The sequence below is a fragment of the Sturnira hondurensis genome, unplaced genomic scaffold (genome assembly GCF_014824575.4).
Source record: "Sturnira hondurensis isolate 20B ecotype Veracruz unplaced genomic scaffold, ASM1482457v3 Scaffold0021354, whole genome shotgun sequence".
Taxonomy (NCBI): domain Eukaryota; kingdom Metazoa; phylum Chordata; class Mammalia; order Chiroptera; family Phyllostomidae; genus Sturnira; species Sturnira hondurensis.
Genome location: NW_028093985.1, coordinates 20,638,599 through 20,657,977, shown reverse-complemented (window position 1 = coordinate 20,657,977; position 19,379 = coordinate 20,638,599). Strand labels below are relative to the sequence as shown.

At 37.2% G+C, this 19,379-nt stretch overlaps 1 protein-coding gene across 1 annotated transcript in view; it reads right to left on the bottom strand.

The window, feature by feature from the left end:
• Positions 1-19,379, bottom strand: part of LNPEP (leucyl and cystinyl aminopeptidase) — an 89,414-nt gene that overhangs the window by 29,634 nt on the left and 40,401 nt on the right. The window contains exons 2-5 of the mRNA XM_037032401.1: positions 14,700-15,540; positions 12,661-12,799; positions 11,013-11,144; positions 455-575 (exon numbers count right to left, since the gene is read on the bottom strand). Of these exons, the coding sequence (XP_036888296.1) occupies positions 455-575; positions 11,013-11,144; positions 12,661-12,799; positions 14,700-15,540 (1,233 nt within the window). The remainder of the gene's footprint in view (positions 1-454; positions 576-11,012; positions 11,145-12,660; positions 12,800-14,699; positions 15,541-19,379) is intronic.

Genomic DNA, 19,379 nt, shown 5'->3' with positions numbered 1-19,379 from the left:
ACCCACAGGTCAGCTGGGGAAGACCTGAGGAAGCCCCTGTGGAGTCACTGGTACTCTAGTCCTTAGCAAACGAAGAGATACCTAATTCCTTCTCAGTGTGCAGAGGCAACTCTCCTTGATCTAGAAACAGCTTCACTGCTCAGAGCTTCCATTACTCAGTTCTTATTATCTGAAGCAGAAATTTCTCATGAAGTTAGAATTGGTTAAACTTCAGACTGAGCCTGAAGCAAGTTCCCACTTACACAGCACCTTTGTAGTAGCCCTATAAACTTCTAAGCGTTATAAGCTCCACATTCAGACACATTCAAGAAATCTAAATGATCTTAAATACAAACAATGTTTAAATCATTAAGTGTTTCTTGGTTTTCTTTTATAGTAACTTTGGCAAGAGTTCTTTCTAAAAATGTTTGCAAAATAATGGCAATAAAAATCAGAGTCACTGTTTGATTCTTACCCAATTTCTTAAGTGGGTATTGAATTTCAAAGTAGTCTTGAAAAAATTCAAAAAGCTTCACAGTTGTTTCCAAGGCATGGTGAACTTCACCAATCTTTTCTGGAACAGAATATATAGAAATCTAGAAGAAAACATTATGTGTGATGTAAGGCAGGTATAATTAAAATGTCATGATATTCAGGTGAACACTGTCAAGATTAGCATATGTAAGAAATGCATAGAGTTAAAAGATTTTTCTGGGCAAATCTCTTGCTTATAGTTCTTTGAGCACCCACTGAGTTTAGCAAGTCACTTCCATACATACAACAGTGTTAGAAAACACTTGATCTTTCCCGTTTTTAAAGTAATTATAATATCTAAAATAAAGTATTTGCGGTCATATTATAGTAATTTTTATGCATTTGCCAATTTAATTTTACAATACTTCTTTTTTCTCTCCATTACCTCCAGTTGCCCTGCTTTGATTATGAGCTATCAAGACTGTGCCAAATCTTCCTTCTTTTGGCACTTGTCACAATGCCCGGCATTGGGTAGGTATCAGTACAGAGGCATCACGTATGAAGAGGAATTTACTTAAACACATAAGGTGGAAATTGCCCATTTGGGATATTACCCTGGAAAAACCTACTGGAGACCAACACATTCTCTTTCAGTAAGCATGGCACAGCTGGTTTTTCTTCCAGCCTTGGGAGAGCTTACTTTTTTTCCCCAGTTGTTGGCTTGTTTTTATAGACCATGTTGTATGAAAAAGTAATCATACCCAGCAGAATAAAACACTAAATGAGTGGCAAACTCACTAAAACCAGCTCAATGGGATGATAAATTCATGTCCCCACTACCCACTCACGCCAGAGCACAAGCTCGCTCAGGGGGATATCAGATGCAATCACCCACATTATTTAAATTATTCTTTCTCTTTTTCTTTTTTTCATTGTTTTTAGAAAGAAAGGGAGGGAGGGAAAGAGGGGAAAGAAGGAGAGACAGAGAGAAGGAAGAAAAACAGTGATTGGTTTTCTTCTCATATGCTCCTCAACCAGGGATTGAACCTCCAACCTAGGTATGTGCCCTGACGTGGAATCGAACTCACAAACTTTTGGTGTATGGGATGATGCTGAAATCAACTGAGCCACATCAGCAGGTACTTTCCTTCTCTTTTTCCAAGTGTGTAAGCTAAACACATACAATGTGACTAACTATAAACTTCTTATCCAATGAGTATCAAAAAGGCAAAATTTAAACAATCATGTTAAAATAGGTTTTAAAAAGCAATGTTTGTTTTTTGTTGTTTAAAAAAAGCGCAATTTTTTGAAAATTGCTTTTCAAAAAGTACCACCAGCTTGGGAGATAGGGGAGGCTTTGCCACTGGACCCTACAGGACACCTACTACATTAGGTCACACTACCAAGACATGGAGTCGAAGCAGCTCTACCTCATACATAGAAGCAAACACAGGGAGGCTGCCAAAATGAGGAGACAAAGAAACATGGCCCAAATAAAAGAACAGGTCAAAACTCTAGAAAAAGAGCTAAACTAAATGCAGATAAACAATCTATCAGATGCAGAGTTCAAAATACTAGTTATAAGGATGCTCAAAGAAATTAGTGAGGACCTTAGCAGCATAAAAAAGACCCAGTCAGAAATGAAGGACATACTAATTGAAATAAAAAACAATTTATAGGGAAACAACAGCAGTATGGATGAAGCCAAAAACAAATCAATGATTTGGAACATAAGGAAGCAAAAAAACCCAATCAGAACAAGAAGAAGAAAAAAGAACCCAAAAACAAAAAAACAAGGATAGTATAAACAGCCTTTGGGAAAACTTTAAGAAGTCCAACATTTGCCTCATAGGGGTGCTGGAAGGAGAAGAGAAAGAGCAAGAAATTAAACTATCTGAAAAAATAGTGAAAGAAAACTTCCCTAATTTGGTAAAGGAAACACACATGCAAGTCCAGAAAGTGCAGAGACACCCAATTATGATGGATGCAAAGAGGATCACTCTAAGACACATCATTATTAACATTATTAAAAGTCCAAAGGTTGTCCAAAGATAAAGAAAGACTCTTAAAAGCAAAAGAAAATAACTTAGTTACCTGAAGGTTGCCAGATGGGAGGGGTGAGGGGGAGAATGGGTGAAGAGCTGAGGGGATTAAGAAGTACAGATAGGCAGTTACAGAATAGCCAGGGGGTGGGGTGTAAAGTACCTTACAGGAAATGGAGTAACCAAAGAATTTATACTCATGACCCAGGGACTTGAACAATGGTGGGAGGACTGCCTGAGGGAGTAGGGGGTGTGGGGGCCCGCCAGGCCATAATGGGACCAAGGACAGAGTTCTCCACTGTGAGAATGGTGGATGAACTTGGTTTCTGGTCCCTGGAGCCGGCGGGTACCTTGACACTTTCCTAACCTTCTAGTTCCCAGCCTTGAAAGACACAACAAGACCCTGGCGCAGGTGTCATGTTCCCAGATGGTTATGAGAACTTCTTGCCCTTTTGATAGCTTAAGGGAGTGCTCGAACTTTGAAAAACAACATTGTTTCTAGTTCCCTGCAGTCTTGCTTTAGGCATTAGCAGTTTGTATATAAGACAGCTGTTCCTTGAATAAATTCGCCATATGCCAGCAGAGCTATGGTCCTCTCCATTTTTTAGTCCCTCGCCTCACCTCGTGACGACGCCTGCTGCAGCGGGCTGCGGCAAGGGGGTGCTAGGCAGAGCAGGGCAAAAGGAGAAAAATGAGGACAACTGTAATGGCCTAATCAATAAAATATAATTAAAAAAAGAATGGGTGCTATGGGTTCTCACTAGAGATAAATCATCTGGTTGTTATAATAATTATCAAACTTGTTTTGTGAATAATAGGAGCAGTAAGAAACAAAGAGAGCAATCTAATTAACAAGGAAAGCCTTGACCAGCATTCTGGTCTTGATAAGAGCACTCTAAACACTGCTAAATGGAACTCAACTGGCACTGGGCTCTTAAAACTTAACAACCTAAAACTTTTCTTGCAAGATCTCTTGCTAAGACCTTAGGGGGATTCTAAAAGATAGAACTAAAGACTCAGACAAAGGGTTCTTTAAGACTGAAGAGTAGCAGATTTGTTAGGTTTAACTGAATCTTTTCCTTAATTTAATAAAAGCAAAAATTAGATAAAACAAAAGAAAAATAAAACTAAACCTCATCCCCACCCAAAAGGTAATATAGCTTGCTCCTCAAAAACATTGGCTTTTCTAAAACGACAGCTGAACACACAAAAAAGCATAAATTCCTAAAACAAAACAAGCAAAAAAAATCCCCCAACAGTATCAAACCTATCCAGAACAATTGATTAGATGGGACTTTAAGAGAATGGTATAAATTATGGACAATATCCCTGGTTAGTGAAAAGAAAATTGACATACAAATGTTGTTAGTGGAAATTTGGAACTAAGCTATGTTCATGACTGAATATAAATAAATTAAAATTATAACTTTATATTGATAATACTGTTGAGGGTTCTGTTTGAATGTTAAACAGTCCACATCTGGCTAATCACCACTGGATTCTGGTTCTACTAATTAGACCTGTCTATGGTAAAAACAAAAATCAAGCAATGGGAAAAGTAAAACAAAAACTTCAAGGAAAAAAACAGATAAAAGCAGTGTATTTGAAAACTGGCCTGGAATTTTCCTAGGTAATGCTGGCACCCTGAAGTCAGGGAAAGGTTTAAAGAACACTGAAGAATGGACAGAAATAATAGAACAAATGTTCCTTTTTCTTTAGGCCTTTGACAATGTAATCTTTACCAATGAACATGACATGTTTAATAATCTAAAGTGAACTTTGACATTTTTAGTTGTTTGGTAAGACTGATTAGTAAGTGAAGCCCTACTGCTTTCTTGAATCTTGTGAAATAGGCCTAGAGCAAAATTTTACAAAAGAGAAAACATCCTAAAGACTACCACATGTTAGCATAACAAAAATCCTTTGTTAGACTCCAAGTCTGAATTTCAGGTCACCATACCTACAGAAGTTGTTATTTGGTATAAGAAACAGCATTTTGTAGTAGACAGTACAATTCTGACTATCACTCACTGGCTATACAATCCTGGGTCATCTACTAAACTTCTCTGACACACTGTTTCTTCATCAACAATGGAGCTAATGCCTACCCCTCATTTGGTTTATAAAATGAAAAGATGTTTATAAATGAGTGTGTAAGCTGCCTGCCAAGAGTGTAACTCTATGCATGTTAGATTCTTCTCCATTTCCTACAAAGAGATAAAATTAATAAAATAATTGTGTATTGGCATAGTGCTAATTTTTTTTTTTACTGGATAGCATTAAGAATAATAAAGATAATTTACATTTATGCACATATAGGGAGTTCATGACATATTTGCATATACAAAAAAGAGACTGCGTGTATGTGTATTACTATCTGCAGGGTACTGAACATTTTACAGGAATTAAAAAATTTAACCTTTGAGAGGGCAGGCAATACAGTACTAGAGTTGTGGAAGGTAAGGTTTAGAGAGGATTACTGCAGTCTGCTAAGGGCACACGGCTAAGGAGAGATTTGAACCCAGGTAGACTCCACGATCTATGCTAAACCATGTTGCTTCCTAATACATGTAAATAAAAAGGAACAAAAGTCATCTGAAATTCCTCTTGCTCAATACTATTTATCAATTGGAAACATAGCCTAATTTAAAAGGTAATCTTAAATATCAGAATGATGAATTTGAATATAATCCTATAGGCAGTAAGGAGCCAACATAGCAGTTGAGAGAAAAAGAGAGAAGGATGGAGTACAGGACAGAGGGAGGAAGAAAGGGAGAAGGGAGACAGGGAGGGAGGGAGGGAGGGAGGGGGGAGAGCGAGAGAGAGAAAGAGAGAGAGGCACAGAGAGAGTGGGGGGGAGGGACTGAAGTGGGGAAAAAAGCCAAATCTACACACATTTTGGAACGCAATAAAAAGTGTGGAGGTTTTATATCAAAAACTTGTAAGGACTACAACAGAGATGTAACTACAGTGCTATGAAGATCAGAGGGAATGACTAACCCCAGCTGTGGAAAGAAGGAAATGCTTCAGTGAAAGAGGGTAGTTGTGTATTCAACTGAGTCTTGAAGCAGCACACCTAACTTTGTAGATTGACCGTTTTAGATTTTATCGAGCTGCAACATCTAAATCAAGGTCTAAATTTGTGGTGCAATGCTTGAAGAGGAATTGAATTTTTTAAGATTAAACCAATCTTAATATCATTTTGAACAGATTCTAAAAAATTGTTTGATTTAGACTTAACAAAGCTCTTTCAGCACAAAGTTGAGTGAATCATATTGGACACTTATTCAGTATGCAGTCTACACTTACCTTTGAACACTTACTTTACTTCATGAATAGTTTTATGGAGTACACATATAATTTTATAACAGAAGGAGTATACCCTTTTAATTAGCAAAATAATATAATTCAAGTATACTATGATTTAAAATAAAGCTCTTTAGACAGAAAACCCAAATCCAACTGAATATGTGCAAAGGGTTGACAATATTCCCTGACAGGGTTAAAAATATGAAGAAAAAGTATTCTGTCACATTTCTACCATAAAGAATAATCATTACTAGCTTTAAAAGACCTTTTTCTTCTATATTGCCAGTATATGAAAATATTAGCTTTATTAGGTCTCTACTGTCAAATTAACATCAAATCCAAACAAAAATCATTTACAGAGAGTTACTAATGACAAAGAAAAGCAGAGGAGCCTAATTAGAATAATCAGTTTTGACAAATTACAGATATACAAGGCCTTTAAACAATCTTACTACTCTCAGATTAAAAGAAAACTGAATCTGAATTTGCTTGTTAAAAAAGAAAGATTCAACTTTCATAACCTGGAGTATTTCTTCTAACTACATTTTTATGCTATCCTTTAAGTCTGCACAATGTTGTAGATTTAGTGCTGGCTATCAATAAAACTTTCTGCATTGGTGGAAATATTCAGTATTGGTGATATCCAATATGTTAGCCACTAGCCACAAAAAAAAACCACTAAAAATGTGGCTACTGAGATTAAGGAAGTGAATTTTAAACTTAATTTTTTCAGTTCTAATTATATAATTGACATATAATAATGTATAAATTTAAGATGTATAATGTGTTGATTTGATAAACTTATATATTGTGAAATGACTTCCACAGTAGCATCACAGCACCTAGATAGCATTTTTTGTTTTGTTTTGTGGTGAGAACATTTAAGATCTACTTTCTCAGCAATGTTCGTCTATATAATACAATATTGTTAATTAGGGTCACCATGCTGTGCATTAGGCCCCCAGAACTCTCTCATCTCGTAACTGGAAACGTCCACCCTCTGACCACTACTTCCCAGTCTCACCCAACCCCCGGCCTTGCGACCACCATTCTACTCTCCATTTCCATGAGTTTGGCTTTTTTGGATTCCATATGTAAGTGAGATTATACAGTCTGTCTTTCTCTTTTTGATTTATGTAATTTAGCATAATGCCCTCAGAGTTCATCCACATCGTAAATGGAAGAATTTCCTTCTTTCTCACGGCTGATTAGTATTCCATAGTACATGTTGGGAACTGCAATGCCTAGTTTTAGAAGCTGTAACCCCCATGGCTAAGGCTGAGTGAGAGACCTGGAGACCATAAGCCACTAAGGAGACAAAGCTTATCTCCCTGGCAGGAGCACTGCCTCTGTCCCCTTTACTTCACCCTGCTTGGCCCCCAGTGCATGACCAGTTAGCCAATGATGGGTAAGATTCCTCAAGGGAGGGATGACCTAAGACAGGCATGGTCATGAAGGAGCCCCTCAGGGACGGACTTGGAGGGCTACAGAAAAAGGGGGTGATGGACACCCCCTTTTTGGCACCCCCTATGTCAAAGCTTGGCTTTGACATAGCCTGAGTCCTCATTCAGTCTGCCAGAAGTCTCCTAATCTCTTGGCCTTACTTCCCCTCACTGACTTAAGCCTGAAACAATGACCGAGGGTGGTACAGCCCTGTGCTGGAAAGGGCAGGTTCCCCAGGGTGATCAGGCCTAAGAAAGAATGCTTAACATCCTGTGAAACCTGCTTTGCTAAGAATGACTTCAATTTTCTGATAAGGGTCAAAGCATGAAATGAGTGTTTCCCAAAGTTTCAGAGCCCTTTAGCTAACTGACTCTGACTCAGAATAAGCCCTCATAGTTCTTTGTACGTTATCTATTGTTTGATCCTACTGCCTGACAATGATTGATGAGCTTTACCTTCATTCCTGTGCAAACTGAACCCAATAAAAGTTCATTGAGGAAAAGGCTCCTGGCCCTTCTTCTTTGAGAAATTAGCCATCTTTCCTCCCCAAGCAAATCGTGTCTTGGTAGACTTATTCTCATCTTTGGCAGCTGGGGGGCCCTGAGAGTGGAGCCCCCCACAAATACATATATACCACATCTGCCTTATCCATTCATTCATAGACAGACAATTAGGTTATTTCCATATCTTAGCCACTGTGAACAATACTGCAATGACCAAGGGGGTGCAGATATCTCTTTGAATTCCTGATTACATTTCCTTTGAGTATATACCCAGAATCAGAATTGCTCCATCATATGGTAGTTTAACTTTTTAAACAAATTTTTTGAGGAACATCCATACTGTTTTCCATAGTGGCTGTACCACTTTACATTCCCACCAATAGTGCACAAGGGTTCCCTTTTCTCCACATCCTCACCAACATTCAACTCTTGCCTTTTTGAGATAGTCATTCTGGCAGGAGTGGGGTGAAATCTCACTGGAGATTTGACTTGCATTTCCCTACAGCTCAGTGATGTTTCATGTACCTGTTGGTCATTTGTGTATCTTCTTTGGAAAAATGTCAGGTCAGTTCCTCTGCCCATTTGTAAATTGTATTGTTTGTTTTTGCTATGGAGTTGTATGAGTTCCTTATGCATTTTGGATAATAACCCCTTATTAGATATATGATTTGCAGCACAGTAGATGGAAGTAGATCTACTTCCAAGCATAGAAAGTGGAAGATGAATGGTGAATAGTGAATTTACTATGGAAGTAGATCCACTTCCAAGCATAAAAAAGTAGATCTACTTTCCAAGCATAGTAGATCTTGCTAAAGGCTCATCAATCTTGTTTATCTTGAAAAAAAACACAGCTCTTAGTTTTCTTGATATTTTCTATGTTTTTCCTGGTATATATTTTTCACTTAATTCTGCTTTGATCTTTATTTCCTTCCTTCTGCTAATTTTGGGTTTAGTTTATTCTTTTTTTTCTAGTTCTGAGAGGTATAAAGTCAGCTTGTTCATTTGAGAGCTTCCTTTTATCTTAAGGTATTTATCATTCCAAACATCCCTCTTAAAAATCCTTTTGATGTATCCCATTTTACAGTATTATTCTAAATTTGACTATATACTTAACTTTATTAATGTGTTGTATATTTTCATATGCTTTCATGTTACTGATCAGAATCCTTCCATTTCAGCTGGAAATAGTCCTTTTAGCATTTCTTGTAAGATAGAGCTAATGGACTCCCTGAAGTTTTGTATGTGTGGGAAAGTCTTTGTCTCCTTCATTTCTGAAGGATAACCTCACTGGAAAGAGTATTCGTGTTTGCAGTTCTGTTTCTTTCAGCGCTTTGGACAGATCATTCTACTCTCTCCTGGCCTCTATGGTTCTGGTGAGAACCTGTGAACCCACTGATTAAATTATGGGGGTTTCCTTGTAAGTTACATGCTTCTTTTATTTTTCTGCTTTTAAGATTCTCTTTGATTTTTGGTACGTTTATTACAATGTGTTTTGGAGAGGATACCAAAGAGGTATTACCGGGGAGATATTTTTAAACTGGAGAGGTATTACTTTTAAACTGGAGAGGTATTACTTTTAAACTGAATCTATTAGCTTCATGAACTTGGGTATCCAAATCTCTCCCCAGTTTAGGGAAGTTCTCAGCCATTAGTTCTTTAAATTATCTTTCTGTGCCCTTCTTCCTCTCTTCTCATTCTGAGGCTCCAATTGTTCACAAACTGTTTCATTTAATGGTCCTACACATCACACAGGCTTTCTTCAGTTTTGTCCTGCTTCTTTCTTTGTTCTCCTCTAACAGGATATCAAACTTCCTATCTTCTAATGTACCAATTTTTTCTTCTGCTTGATCCATTGTGATGTTAATGCTCTCTATTGCAATTTTTTCCATTTCATTCATTGTATTCTTCTGCCCCAAAATTTGTTTGGTTCTTTTTTTATTATTTCTATAGCTTTGTTAAACTTCTGCTTTTCTTTGTGTGTTATTTCCTAATTTCACTGAATCACTTTTTGTGTTTTCTTGTAGCTCTTTAAATTTTCCTAAAGCAGCTCTTTTGACATCTTCACTGGGTAAAACAGATCCCCATGTCTTCAGGGCAGGTTACTGGATGATTATTGTGCTTCAGTGATGTCATGTTTTCTAGATTTTTCATGTTCTTTGAAGTATTGCCTAGCTGTCTTTATATCTGAAGTAGTAGCAATCTCCTCCAGTCTTTACTAGCTGACCTCTCAAATATACCCAAACTCATGCTTTTTTCTTTTTCCTCCAGTAGTATGGTAGAACTTTTCTGCCGGAAATCTGGACTTCCATTCAGAATCTCTTATCTGGGGGCAATTGTCTAAGACAGTGATTTTCAAAAGGCATGCCATGAGAAATTTTAAAACATGCAATACCTGACTAGTTAGTCAGGGGCACTGACCTTTCCCTTAGATCGTCAAATTAAAAAATGACAGCAGATAGCCACACAGTGTGAATGAATAAAAATTATACCACTTTTTTTGTCAGACTGGCAAAAAATATGTTTTTTGGTGTGCCACAGAGTTTTAGTAATTAATTTATGTGTGTCATGAGATGAAAAAGGTTGAAAAGCACTTGTCTAATACAGTATTTTTCATATGCTCACAAACTACAGCCCAGGAAGTCCACAGACCACTGCAGAGTCCAAAGCCAGGAACAAGATCTGCATGTTCAGTAGCTGCTTCATGGGTGGGCAAGACTCCTCCATGTCCCATGGCATGTGGTGCTGGATCCCACGGCTTACAAAAAGGCATTTGTCCATGCATGGATGCAAATTGTTGGGGGAGGGACATAAATGAAGGACATCTTATTCAGCCATGAAACTGTCTTCTCATTTTAATTTGAATCTAATCACATTAAGCTAGTGACCTCCATACTGTACAACACATTTCTAGAAGCTTTATTATACATACAGGGTGAGTATATGAAACACAGAGTTTAGTCCCTGTATTATCATTTATTAATTATTGTAACATTTACCATATGAAAAATAGTAAACCTGCTTTTGCCAACCCTGTATATTGTCTTACCGGAACTTACTTATAAAAGTAAAATGAAAAGACACTTAAAAATTATTGACTTTCAGATATTTAATTAATAACAGTAAATAACAACTAAGCAAAAAGTAAGAGTTATGGCATAAAAATGACAGAGTTGCAATCAAAAGCTTGTTTTCCTCCATAAGCAGTTATCAGAAATCATTAAAAAATTGTCTCAACCTCGTTTGGACAAACACGACCACATACCAGGGTTCCATTTACGTCCTGAGTCAGATTCTTCATCTCTCCCACAATGAAAGCAACCAGGTAAGTGCTCATCTTCACGCTTTCAAAAAACTCATCCTGAATAAGTCCATCTTTCATAGTGACTGATGACTTCTACAAGCATAGAGGAAAAGATGACAATTCTATAATTATGGGAATAAATGACAGTGACAAACCGAGAAACTGAAAATTCAAATAGGAAATAAGTTTTAAATATGTTGGCATGTTTTACTCTCTAAGCACTAGTTTCTTTTTTTAAAGATTTTATTTATTATTTTTAGATAAAAGGGAAGAAGAAAGAGAGGAAGAGAAACATCAGTGCATGGTTGCCTCTCATGTACTCCCAAATAGGGACCAGGCCTGCAACCATCCAGTTCGCAGGCTGTCACTTAATCCATTGAGCCACACCAGCCAGGGCTCTCTCAACACTAGTTTCTAAACAGAGCATGGCCTTTAGTCTCAGTCTGTTCCACCATCCTTCACCATAAGGATATATTAATTACAGTGAAAATCCCTAATGAGTTTTTAGTCTCCAAAGATGGCTTTAGGTAAATGGAAGTTAGAGATAGTAAGCAACATTGGCTCTGTTTCTTGCCTTTAAAACACCACCAAAGCCAAGGTGCCTCATTAGTGCAGTAGGTAGTGCGTCAGTCTCATAAAACACCACCAAAGCCAAAATCCTTCCTTATTATATAGCAGTCGGTGCTCCTCTCTAATGCTACAAATATACTCACGGAAGGAGCTAAAGCTGGGATATCATGCCAAATGATCTGAAATGGCTTCAAAAGGTAACAAGTTATGACCCCAAGGTTTAATGGGATCACAGTCATTAGAGAAGTCTGTAGTAGGCAGAAGATAAGGGAATGCAGGCAATTTTATAGGATTTTCTGACCATGAATTGCAATGTATTTTGGGATACAAGGCAAATAGGCATTCTACCTCTTTTAGAGAAAGATTAAGGTGATGAGTACGGCTGGGAGTGCAGCTGTTGAAATAATGTCTCTGTTAAAATATACACCATGTCCTCTCTTGCCTGCAAGGGTTCACTCCACAGTCTGTTGAATGTGGCTGTTCCTCTCCCCCGGCCACATGGGTTCTGAGAGGCTCCTATTTGGCTGCACACTGCCCCTCAGGTGTCCAAAAAAGGACCCCCTAAGTTAGATTTAGCATAAAAACTATTCTGCTTGGTTTCACACTCACTGCCTCCCATGTACAGCTCACATCCAAGATTTTTAAATAACCAACAAAACACCGAGTTCAATAAGGATTCATGACTCTCAACTGTTTAAAATAGCAAATTCACCAAATCTCAGAAAATATCACTTTGATCTTTGGTACTGGTTCCTAGTATTAATGTTTTGTACAAAGATTTAGTGTACAGCACACACTTCATGTTTCCTGCCCTCACATTCCACACTCAGCAGGTCTTTCTCTTTCCTCAAGTGCTCCTCAGGCTCACTTCCCAGTTGATTCCAATGTATGTTTTGACTTTAATTCATGTATTTTAAGAAAAAATAAGAATGCGTAAGAATTTACTCATTCTCAACAGTACAGCAAAAAGGAATTCAAGTCTTCACAACAAAGAAAGAGACCCACTGAAAGATTTTATAATCGAGGATCAGAACAGTACCTTAGGCATATTTGATAAAGCAGTGTATTGCTCCTCTCTCGTGATCCTGATGATAAACGTGGCTTTAAATGCTGGTTCATCAAAACAAGGAAAAGCAGATCTCGCTGCCAGGGGCTCAAACTGGGTTGCTGCAAAGTATCTAAAAAAATGCAAATTCATCCAGTAGTTACTGAGCACCTAGTAAATATCAGGTTTTTATCTAGAACCTAAGTCTACCACCAACAATTTCTGGACTTACTGACCACCTTTACCTTTTAGATGACATCGGTGACTTGCCCTCGCTACAAGCAAGGCCAGTACACATTTGGCATTCACATATATTCTGGCTTTCCAGTCAGTAAGAAATCTGCCCCTTAACTACTTTGCCTACTTGTTTAAGAATTTATTTTTATTACAGCCCGGAGGGTGAAAAAGTGCAAAAACTTCTCTAATAACTAAGCAAAATTAAAAGTGGGAGAAAGACCAAAAATTGCTCTGAATTATAGCTTTCAGGCATCTTCAAAGGTATAAATAATCTTCTAAACTTTTGTTTTCCATCCAGATGTATATTAGTGTGAGGTACTCATTTTATCTAACCAAGTAAGTTAGTGAATTTATATCATTATATAAATTTTAAAATATATATATATATTATATATATATTTTTTTAACAGCAGAGTTTCACAAATTTATTTTAAAAGTTTAAAATACAGGATTTTTAATGCTTTATTTCTTAATTTTAAGGAACCATCTTCCATTTTTCTAGCATTTTTTCCACAAGTCAATCCAGACCATAACAAATGACCATACCAAAAATCACCTTACTCTGCCACACAACGCTTTTCCTCCCATTATATAGTAGCAGGCACAAGGGACTCCAAAAGCAATAATCTGGTTGGGAGATATGACAAAGGATTTGTCTTAAAGGTTTGTTTGCATACTAAAAATATTGTTTTTATATATATTCTGTAATTCTTAGAGATGAGAGAGATTATAGAAGGAGAAGTAAAGCCAAGCAGCCCAAGCTATCATAAATTTGCAATTATAAATTTGCTTTTAATGTCAGATCTCATGAAGAGTCGTCATACCATTTAGTTTTCAAGTATTACATAAAGAGAAAAAGTACTTATCTAAATAGAACCAAAGATCCTGCTTTTGTCTCTCCACTTAAGAAGGATTTAAAAAACCTCCTCAAATAGATTTAAAATATTCATTTCTATTTTTCTCAATATACCAATATACATCAGCTAAATGGCATCAGTAATTCACATATTGGTTTACAAAGAAATAGGAGAGAATGCTCCAACTGCATTAGGCAGACCTAACAAGGACTTTGTGCACACAAGAGAATTAACATTATTGTTACTTAAGAGTATGCAGTATGCATTGCATCTTTCCAGCGATTTAAACTACATGCTATGAATACTGAGATTAAAGTGCAAAATATATGGTCTAAATCAGGAGCTGAACGCTTTTATGTTTTGTCACTCTTTTTAAAAACCAAGTATCTCCTAGATTAAAAATTTTTTTTGGTCAGAAATTCAAAATAGTCAGTGGCACTAAAAATAATAAATCAGCAAAGATTAAAGATACTAAAAATGATTTACGTAAGCATAAATCACCTCCACACCCTCTTTTTTATCTCACTAAGCACCTCCTAAAAGTTCCACACGTTAGAAAAATAGGTCTTACAAAATAATCCATACTCTTTTTTACTCTGCTTCTCATAGAGCTCTTGTAAGGTGACAGAAAACTAGATTCATCTTGTAAGATGTAAAAAACTCAAAATAACATGTTTTTGTGATGGAGATTGTAATAGATAAAATCTTTACCTATTTCCTTCCATTTGCATACCCCTACCCCCACCATGATATGTAATATATATTCAAGGTTTTGATAAGAGAGAAGTACATTCTTCCAAACCATCATTCTGCTCTTTTACACATAACATCCTAAAATTTAAAGAATTGCAATTAATGTCTCTTGCATGGTCAAGGAAGTCCACATTGCGGAAGATGTCACAGAGCAACGAAACAGAATCATTTAAGAGAACTACATACTTTTTCTTATTGCTTTCATCTGTGTAGGAGATACCATAAAACCCATAGTAAGAACTCGACATATTTGCTGAGTACTCTATCTTCAAGGTATAATTGTGCCCCTCAAGAAGGGCTTCAGGGGCAACAATGGCGATTTGTTCATGAAGTGGATATTCCAGGACCTCAACTTGTTTTTCTTGGCTTGAAACTGGTGACATAAAGGTCACTCTTGAAATATTTTGGCCCGTGCTGTGAAGAACGATATTCCACGTGGCCTGAAGAGCCTGGAGTGAAATTGTCACAGAACCCCTGAATGTCATTGAGGTTAGATTTGGGTGTAGATTAAGTTCGTAGCGAAGTGGTATAATGGCAGTGGGAAGCCTGAATTGTGCCCATGGAAATAACTTCCCATTTCTTGCAAATGGCTGAATTAGTTCCATTGATTGATTTTTCTTATGGCAGCCTTCTTTGGTAAAGGTACACCTGGGCAGCAGATAAATCACCATGACTACAGAAATGGCAACCAAAATGACAAAAGCACAGACCACCATGGTTCTCGCTGAAGGTACCGAACAAGTCCCATCTGGGCTCTGCCTGTAGCCAGTTGCACTGCTCCGAAGGCCTGAGCTTCTGTTCATAAAGGACATGCCCAGCAGCTTGGCAGATGACTCACAGTCCTCTTCATCCTCATCCATCTCATGCTCACCAAGACCCCGCACCAGCAGTCGTGAACCCCGGGGCTCATATTCCACCTCATCAGGTTCTAAAGGATGTAAACAAGGCTCTTTGGCTAAATCCACCACATCTGGCTCTTCCTCAAACATGCTGTTTTCAATCATATTCCTAGGGAGCGGAAGCCGATCTAAAAAATGAAAACATAAGGATAAGGCACAGAGTCAGGAAGAAAAACTCATTATGAAATGTCTACTAGTGAGACCACAATTAATATAAGAAATTTTTTATCAGTAAGACTTACTTCCATCTCAGAGCTACTGAACTAAATAAGATGCTGTAATTGTCTTGTACCCATTAAAAACTCAGGCATAAATAAATGTATACTACAGCCATGAAACAAGAAAGCTAAATAAGTGGGCTATTATTAAACAAAAAGCAAGAGGTTAAACAATAAGTTCCTTAATACACTTCTGCCCAACAGCCTAGACCCTTGTCCTGGGCTTCAGAGAGCCCTGCTTTGGCCTGCCTCTGGCTGTGCCTGTGCCCGTTGGGTAAGGAGTCAGTAAAATCAAAGAGATGTGCCCACCAATGGTCCGTGTCCCACTTCTGGTTCTACCAGAACCCCAGATTTGAAAGAATTTCTGCTTTTAGGGCCTCTGTGGGTCTCTCCGCTGAGTCCCATTCTCACTAAGGAGGATCACAAACTAGTAAGCCCTTTATAGCCTTAAACGGTGGCTAAGCCACAGACTGTTATTCTTTCCCCTAGAAGAGGGATGTTCCTGTTCCACAGCAAACTGAAAGTGGCAAATTACATAGAAAATTTCCATAGTTAAGAAATACTAAAAATAAGACAAATGAACTGTGAAAATCAGGTAAAGCTACAATCCAATCTGTTTTTCATGCTTCCAGAACATTCAGAAGTACAACATAAACCCCTCTCTAATAACCATATTACTTAATACACAAGTATAAGCAGATCTTGGGGCTGGGTAGTGGTGGGAGCTTTTATAAACTACAAAAAACCACACTCCCCAACTTGCTAAGAGTCACTGAGAATAAAAGACTCAAAAAGTGAGATGGGCCAATAATCACACATAGATCAGTAACTCCTAGAATCAGATCTTTCGATGTTCTTTATTTAAAGAGTCATATATTTTTGGATTTAATGTAGCTCAAAAGTTTGATAATTGAAATCCCCACTCACCTTTCCCTACAAGGTACTTCATACATGTCACTTCTAACTCTTACAACAATTCCATAAAGTGGAAAGTACTATAACTATTTCAGATGACAGAAAAAGAAACAGAAAGAGGGGCTAATTTATCTTCATAAAGTCACAATTATTTAGTCACAAAACTGAGAATGGAGCTCAGTTCTAAAAATCTGTTATCAAATTTCAGATTCTTTCCATTGTTACGTTGCATCCCCCTACTCAATTAATTCAATACAGGATGAGGGCTTGTATCTAAATTACTTATTTCTTTTGCACTTGGCAATGAAGTTGTTAAGGGTATTATTTCTCCATCAGCAGAGCAAAACTGACATAAAATTACTTAATGTCTAGTTTCACAGAAATGCCACTTGTTATGCCACGAGCAATAACAGAAATGCTTGTGTTATTCAACATTAAGTAACTAAATAATGGTAATTCAATCCATGAAACAAAGTATCAATAAATATTAGGATAAAATTTATAGTTTTGCTACTCAATGTGGTATGTGGACCAGAGCACCTGTAACACATTGCAGCTTCTTGGAAGAGTGCACTCTCAAGTCCCTTCCGTTCGTTTGAATTTTTACAAATCCTCAGGTGATTTGTGTTCCCCTAAGTTTGAGAAGCACTGCTTTCAGCCTTCTCCAGCTACACACTGGACACTCCATTCCTGCATGTACTCCCGCCATCCCAAACTGCTTTCTATTCTGAGAACAAGCCAGGCTGCTATTTCACATTATCCCCCACATGCCTTTTTTCCTCTCTGTCCCCATCGCCTGCAATGTCATCATTTCTCCCTTCATCCCAGTCTACCTGGTGAGCATCTGTTATTCCGTGACTCAGCTTAATTTGCTACAATGCAAATTAAGAAAAGGGGGGATGGGCTGGGATGGGAGTAAAAGACAGAAAACTGTACTTGAACAACAATTAAATTAAAAATTTTTTTAAAAAGAAAAGGCATTTATTTTTTATGAACTTTCAAAAATACATTTTCTTTCACTTTATCTCAACCTTTTTTGATTTGAGGAGCACAGACACCCCAGGTAGGTTGTCTTCCGACCTCCTCTCCATCCTGAATTTCATTAAAGCTATGCTAGTTTAAAGTTTTCTTTGAATAAAGCTTTTAATTACTCTCCAGGGGTGGGTTTAGCAAGTTGCCATTTCTCCATCTGCTGTGAATGATCTGGAAATGGAAGAAGGGTGCTAGTTATGACATTCTGCTTTGGGAATTTTGTCTCCTAAACTTTATAGTGCCCAACCTCTTATGACAAAGTTTTGCTTTGTTTTTATAGTTAATTGTGTTTAGTAGTCATTGAGCAAATATTACTGTAATTAAACTTAGAAAAATAAACTCTTAATGAATATTTAATGTTAGAAATTTTCTGTGTGTGGTAGTTGTTTAGTACCTGGCAAGGCTGTCAATTAGTTGTTTAATTTGCTTTTTCATTGAAAAATGTCTAAAAGACCTCTATGACTTTTTAAAAATCTCATTCAGGAAAATTATGTTCTCTAAGGCACTGGATCATGTGTTTTGTTCTGTGTCAGACCTGATATGGACAATAATGGGGTCTGGGCACTATGGTTTTATTTAATAAATTTCTAAACTAACTCTAGGCATGATTCAGCTTAATATTTACTTAGAACATTCCCATCCCTGAATTCATCTACCCCTCTAGAACTTCATTTTTGTGTTTTTAGATTCCTAAGTCACTCCCTGTTGAAAGCCAAGGGGTAAACCACAGCCTGACCATTTTAGCATCTCTCGTCTGCAACTCATTAACTTTACATCTTTGACAAGGGCTTAGTCAGATGCCTATCAAAATCCAGATAACTTTTATTATTTATCCCCCTGTCAGATTAATATGTATATAGAATTTTAATCTTTCATAAATGAAACACATCAACCCATCTGCTATATTTTACTGCACATTAGATGCAAATGTGTGTATGTATGTTCCATCACAGCAAGTTAAATATATCAAACCAGGGAAAATCACTTTTATTACAGGCAGCCCATGGAGACTACACTTCAAGTCTATTTAAGAAAATGTCACTTTGGATTGTTCAATCAGTGTCCTTCGGTTTCAGCACTAAGTTGTAGTGTGACACGTGACTACCCCTTGCTCACACAGGATGTATTCACATTGAAAGAAGGGATCCTAAAGCAGCAGGAAATTTTCTAAAACATCTTAAATCCACACATACAAACTAAATAGAAGCCAAAAGCAAAGAATGTCCTAGTTAGAGTATTTCCATTTTAAATAACAGGCCCATGTGGTTAAAATCTGAGAAAAACTGCAGACACTTCTTTTCACCAGACACCATGAACTGGTGCCCCTCAGTGTTGTCTGTGGACCAGCGCCGATCCACAAACTGTTTGCTACCTGCAGCAAGATACACGTATAAAACTAGTGTTTGAAAACGACTATAGAAATTTCGCAGTATTTTATGTCTATTGAATTTAAAAAGGCACTTATATTTTCCATGTCTTTTTTCATTTCAGTTTTCCAATGATCCATTTTTATATTTCTACAACATTTCTGTAACATATTAAAAATTAAAAAACAAAAACAGTAAACCTTAATTCTTCATCCCAGACAATATGAGAAGCAATGGGTTGGACTGTCACAATAATGGCAATCCAGGTCAATATAAAGTTCTCAAATGTCACAGTAGCAGAAGTAAAAAGGAGGGAATGATTACAAGTCATATTAAAGAAGAAAAATACATAGAAATTATGTGATACCAGCTTGGGCTGGATGAGCCTGTAGGGTGGAGAGACAAGGGAAGTATAGAGGAAAGTCTATATGAATT